The following is a 6,159-nucleotide window of genomic DNA, read 5'->3' as shown; positions in this document are numbered from 1 at the left end:
CTTTGATCCTAACAGTGAAATAAAAGTATGCAGTTGGCTTTTTATAAAAAGCAGAAAGCAATCCTTAGAAGAGTTGTCTTGGTGATATCAGGAACTGTGGTCTCTCTTATTCACAGCCTTCTTCTCAGTGCTTGGCACCCAGTAGGTGCTCAAGAAATAGTTACCAAAAGATATCTTAGCAAATATATTGTTGCATATTATTATAAGAAGTATATACAAGGACTTATATATAAAATAAAAAAACTACTTAAAATATCCACATCAGTCCCACAGAGTACAACATGAAGAGTGTTTTCCAGTTTTACTACTTTGTAGTGATTTCTATAAAGAACCCAAAGGAGCCATATACTAAGCTGAAGTTGGGCCATGCGGTCCCAAAGACAGGAATAAAGTGAGCTCTTGGTCTCAGGCTTCCCAGCCTGTCCTCAGAAGACTCTAGCTCTTACAACTTTTGCATTTTCTGGTAAGACCACAAGAAGAGAAGGAAAAGGTTTTTACATTTAGTAACATTTATTTATGCATTCAGTATCAAGTACATAAGTGCAAATATCCAGAGTCCATAATTAAGTCCATTAGGAACTACAGAGAAAGTAATACAAATCGTAGTAAAGTTAACATGCTGGTACTGTTTTTACCATACATGTGAATCAGCCTGTCAGTCCCCCACAACAGAAGTACTGCATGTTTTCTTGGGGGGGGAAGGAGGGGGGTTATTCATTTATTTATTTTAAGTTATACAAAACTGATTACCATAAGTACGGTCGACTGTTTTTATTTTTATGTTGTGTGTTGGAAAAACACTAAAACATCAGTCTACAATTCTATATATTGTTATTAAAGATTAATCCAACCAGCAACCCAAGGACATAGAAGCGATTTCCACTATTGCGTCAGTGCACCCGGCGGGAGGGGCCTAGCCACGGGACGGCAGCGCTACAGAAGCATCGCAGAGAGGAGGAGGGGAACACCGGAGAAGACAGGATAAGCTGGGCTCTCACCATCATGCACTTTTTTTTTTTTAGCAACACAAAATTAAAACCACGTCTAACACACTTTTCTCTATACTTTAGTGCTTGACACAAAAGACTCAAATATCCTAAGAGTACAGAACAGCCTAAAAACAGCTGTTTTAAAGTTTGTCTCTAAGATTATGGTACTGGGGGGAGAAACAATCAATTTGCAGTAACATGTAAGAACAGAGGTGTTACCACTCCAGACATTCTGGTTTGTGTCCAGTCCCTGGTGGGATATCGATTTACTCAGCATGCCTTTTAGCGCCTGGGATTTTAGCCTGAATCCTAAAAAGACAATATTAAAAAACAGTAAGTCACGAGTGTTATTAATAAAATCATTTTGTGACTTCATTATGTGTTGTTGCCTTAATTAGCTAGGCGATCAAATAGCCTAATATTCCCAAAGATACTAAAGCATGAGGGTCTATCAACACATTCCTATGCAACAATAGAGACCTATTTCTGTGCATCTACTTGAGACCCAGAAATGACCGGGACAAGCTCTATCCATCTACTCTGCATAGAGACGGGAGGGGCACTGAGGTCTACTGGACTGGGTCTAGGACTGTCCTCCACACTCCTCTTCAACCAGTCTCTAGGCAGTAACAGGCTGATGGTGATGATGGTGATGATGTCTAATATTTACTGTGTCTTATGTCCCATCCAAGTAAAATTACTCTACAGACATTATCTCATTTAATCACCAACAACCATATGAATTAAATATTTAACATTAGTAATGTGCAGATGAGGAAAAAGGCTCAGAGAGTCAAATAACATATATGATGAACTCATATAGCTAAAAATGCCAGAAATAGACTCAAAGTAGTCTGATTCCAAAGATCATGTTCTTAACTGTTTTACTAAAATGATGTGAGTTCTTCTGCTGGGAATTATTCTAATGTGGAATGAGAATTTCAGAGGTGAAGGAGTCTTAGAGGTAAGATCCCACCAAGAAATTCCCTTCAAGATTTATTGTCAGGCAAAACAGGTTCTCTTGAAGAACTGCTGTTCCTTCCTTTCTGATGATAAGATCAGATGTAACTTACCTAGTTTTTCTTTTTGCTAACTACCGAGAGGCTCAGAGCCAGATCTGAATGAAGCTCAATTATAGAAACCACATTAGTCCTTATAGATAATGTTGTCTTTCTGTTCCTCTTCACAGCTTTGATTTCCAATTTTAATTAACAATTCCACTGCACATGTATGTTCATACATTGTAGGCTGTCTTTTCTTCTTTCCACTTTAACAGGCCTAGACCCTTAACGCATTTTGTGAATTACCATAGTCTCCTAGCCGACCTGATCACTTTGTTATAAAGGCCTGTTAGTTCTTGGTTAAGAACTAAGAACTCAGCTATTAGTAAACTAAGACAAAGGCCTTCATTTTATTTTATTTTTTAAATATTTATTTATTTTCAAGAGACAGAGAGACAGAGCATGAATGGAGGTAGGGCAGAGAAAGAAAGGAAGACACAGAATCTGAAGCAGGCTCCAGGCTCAGATCTGTCAACACAGAGCCTGACACAGGGCTTGAACCTACCAACTGTGAGATCATGACCTGAGCCGAAGTCAGACACTTAATCAACTGAGCCACCCAGGTGCCCCTAGTGGGCTTCATTTTAGTGAGGATTTAATGTCATTTCCATTATCCCTCCAGGTAAGAACGGTTGTTTCCTTATCTCCCTGAACTAAACATTTTATACAACACCACTGTAGTTCTTATGTTGTCTTATACTTATTTCTCTCTTTACAGTTTTGTCTGCACTGAGAGGCTGAGTGCTCTACAAGGGTGGGACCAGCTCACTCATCTTTTCACCCTCTGTGCCTGTTCTGTGCGGTACCTGGGGCATTACAGGCATGGTTTTTGGAACCAACCAACCAATCAACAAAATAAAAAGTTAATAGATGTGATTTTTTCAAGATCCCCAAATTAAGTATTGGATAACTTAGACTAGAATTTCTATCTTCTAGTTTCTAAGCTCCTAGTCTGGTGTTCTCCTTCCTATTCCGTTGTTGCTATAGTTTTCCAAAACACAGCTCTAATTGCCAAAAAGTCACCTGGGGACTTCCTGAAAATATAGATTCCATGTCCCTGATCCTGGAAATTCTAATTCTATAGGTCTGGGAACTGGTGTCTTTAACAGTTTCCCAGGTTTTGGTAGCACCGACTTTTATACTATACCACAGTGCCATTCCTTAATACAAAATAGTGAATACTTTATCAGTTTGTTGATTTTCGTGAGGTATTAGTTGCATTTGGGTCCAAGGAGATAATTTCAGTATTTTGAAATGTGCTGCAGATCTGATCTAGATGCATATTCACCATGAAATTAAGAGGAAGAATTATGAACAGTACACAGTAAAACAAAACAAGACAAGACAAGACAAAGCTCTTCCCATACTTTAGGAGAGAATCACACCGAACAGCAGAGGGACTTTAAAGCGGTTGTTTTCTCTTATTTGTTAGTGGTGTTTCTACATCTTTGGCTGTCTAACATACTTCCCTCTAATTCTGACCACCACTGAGGTCTGGCTGCATGATCCTAAGGTTAAAAGAGGGAGTTCAATCTCAACAAAGGCTAGCCCTTTTGTGACATGTATTTCCATTTGGAGTCCAGGGCAGCTTTTGATTAAAATAAAATCAGTAATAAAATAACAACATAAAAACTATCATTTTAGTGGTTTAGATGGAGATAAATTTACAAACACTAATTTATTTAAGAATTATGGAAAACTAAGTTTAATGTGGATACTTGTAACTGGAATCTTTATTTCCTAATTACAAAGGAACCATGAAGTAGAGTCTATTTAAGGGGCTCCTGGGTGGCTCAGTTGGTTGAGTGTCCGACTTCGGCACAGGTCATAAACTTGTGGTTTGTGAGTTCGAGCCCCACCTCAGGCTCACTGCTGTCAGTGCAGAGCCTGCTTCAGATCCTCCGTTTTCCTCTCTCCACCCCTTGCCTGCTCAAGCTCTCTCCCTCTCTCAAAAACAAACATTAAAAAAATAAAAAATAAGAAGCAATGGTGTTGATTAAATAAGCAAATAAGCACACACACTTGTTGAATCAAAATGGTGTAGTAGAAAATATGACAAATATTACAGATTAAAAAAATTTTCAAGTTATAAAAATAATTTCAGTGGTTTAAAAATCAGTGCTCTTTATTGTTTAAAAGATTGAAAATGTTAACTTGATTGCTTTTATTTCACTTAAACTGTTATAAATTAATTTCAGTTTTCTGAATCAGGCTTCTTTCTTTCCTCCAACCCATCTTGTTCTTGGACACGAGCCAGTCTCCAGATAAAGCATAATATCATTCATTCATTAAAGCTCATTCATCATCATACCTGAAGTGAACCACTGAAAGTTTTATTTGAGAGTTATAAAATGTATACTTAATTTTCTGAAATAATATGATTGGAAAGGTGTAAATGCCTGACCCCAATAAGTGAATGATCATAAATGAACTTACTATTTTATTGTCCTTTTATTACCCCTATCTAATCCACGCAAATGCCTGCCTAAGACAGTCTCTCCTTTTTAGGAAATGAACTATGGAACTTACTTTGCCACAACAGCATTTATGTGAGTCCTCACAAGTCCCAGATATTGGTCAATCTGTGCCTATAAAGAGGAAGAAATCATGAGCACATCCAAAGGTCACAAGGTCAAAATTTAAGGTGAATATCTGACATCACACAGGACTTACCTGGTGCTTAACATACACTACAGGTAGAGTAAACATTGAAACCACAGCTGGGATGAAAAATAAATACAGTATTAAAATTCTGAAAGTTATCAGTGAGAATAAGCTTTTAGATACATTTTATATAACTATGTGATCTTGTAGCATTATTTTACAGTAGCTAGCATTCTAGCAATAAGATGGCAGGACTGGGGGCACTTAGGTGGCTCAGCTGGTTAAGCGTCCAACTTTGGCTCAGGTCACAATCTCACTGTTCGTGAGTTCTAGCCGAGTGTAGGGCTCTGTGCTGACAGCTTAGAGCCTGGAGTCTGCTTTGAATTCTGTCTCCCTCTTTCTCTGTCCTTCCCTCACTCACACTCTGTCTCTCTCTCGTGCGTGCTCAAAAATAAACATTAAAAATTTTTAAAAAGATGGCAGGACAGTCCATAAGGAAAACAAAGGGATGCTGAACCTTTATAGATATTAAGCCATTATTCCTAGACTCATTCCAGATATGAGGGATGGACTGTGCCTTCCCACAATGAAAATGAATTTCTTTCCATAATTGCCTATTGCAAACAGATATATATTAGAAACCAAATAAAACCAGTTGTGCTTCAAGAATACTTCAAAGTAAGAAATTCATTATTAATGTATAATATATACTCTTTAGTTGAACTCTGATGGTCAGGGAAAGGCCCTGTACTACGTGGTGTTTGTTTCTAGGACTCTACCACAGCAAGCTCACAGCTGACAGCCTAGGAAGCTTCATGCTCACAGAGAGTGTGAAGGAAGACATAGAATGCTCATCTGTCCTTACCCATGAGCAGCAGGGTCAGCCCGTTGAAAAGAGCGCCAACATAAGTCAGGAGCCACATCAGAACTGCAAACTGAAGAATGAAATCTTTATCAGAGCTTCCAAAACCATTTGTGACAGAGGAGAGTCTTATTTCATTGACTTTTTTTTTTTAGATTAAAAATGGAAAATACACCATGGTTTCAACAGGAAATGTAAGCATTTATAGCTTAGGGCGCCTGGGTGGCTCAGGGGGTTAGGCGTCCGACTTCAGCTCAGGTCATGATCTCACAGTTCTCAGTTCTCAGTTCGTGGGTGGGTTCGGGCCCCGCGTCAGGCTCTGTGCTGACAGCTAGCTCAGAGCCTGGAGCCTGTCTTCAGATTCTGTGTCTCCCTGTCTCTCTGACCCTCCCCTGCTTGCGCTGTCTCTCTCTGTCTCTCAAAAATAAATAAAAAACATTTAAAGAAAAAAAGCTCATCACAGAATTACTGAAAGAGAACCTAGTCTTTACTTCTCTTAGAACTTTTTGGACATCTTTTTTATAAGTTTTGAAGGACTCAATGAAATAAGGCAGGTGTTGGCACACTATGGCCCTTGGCCTGGTTTTCTTATGGGCCCATGAGTTAAGAATGAACTTTATATATATATATATATATATATATA

General features: G+C 38.5%; 1 protein-coding gene across 2 annotated transcripts in view; it reads right to left on the bottom strand.

Annotated features, from left to right (window-relative positions):
• Positions 1-491: 491 nt before the first annotated feature.
• Positions 492-6,159, bottom strand: part of RTN1 (reticulon 1) — a 227,758-nt gene continuing 222,090 nt past the window's right edge. For both annotated transcript variants that reach the window (XM_029952041.1, XM_029952040.1), the window contains 4 exons: positions 5,520-5,589; positions 4,724-4,770; positions 4,580-4,638; positions 492-1,298 (listed from right to left, as the gene is read on the bottom strand). In XM_029952041.1, the coding sequence (XP_029807901.1) occupies positions 1,256-1,298; positions 4,580-4,638; positions 4,724-4,770; positions 5,520-5,589 (219 nt within the window). In that variant the 3' untranslated portion in view covers positions 492-1,255. The remainder of the gene's footprint in view (positions 1,299-4,579; positions 4,639-4,723; positions 4,771-5,519; positions 5,590-6,159) is intronic.

This window comes from Suricata suricatta, chromosome 9 (genome assembly GCF_006229205.1).
Source record: "Suricata suricatta isolate VVHF042 chromosome 9, meerkat_22Aug2017_6uvM2_HiC, whole genome shotgun sequence".
Lineage (NCBI taxonomy): Eukaryota > Metazoa > Chordata > Mammalia > Carnivora > Herpestidae > Suricata > Suricata suricatta.
Note: the sequence above shows the minus strand (reverse complement) of the source record. Positions and strands in the feature narration are given on the sequence as shown.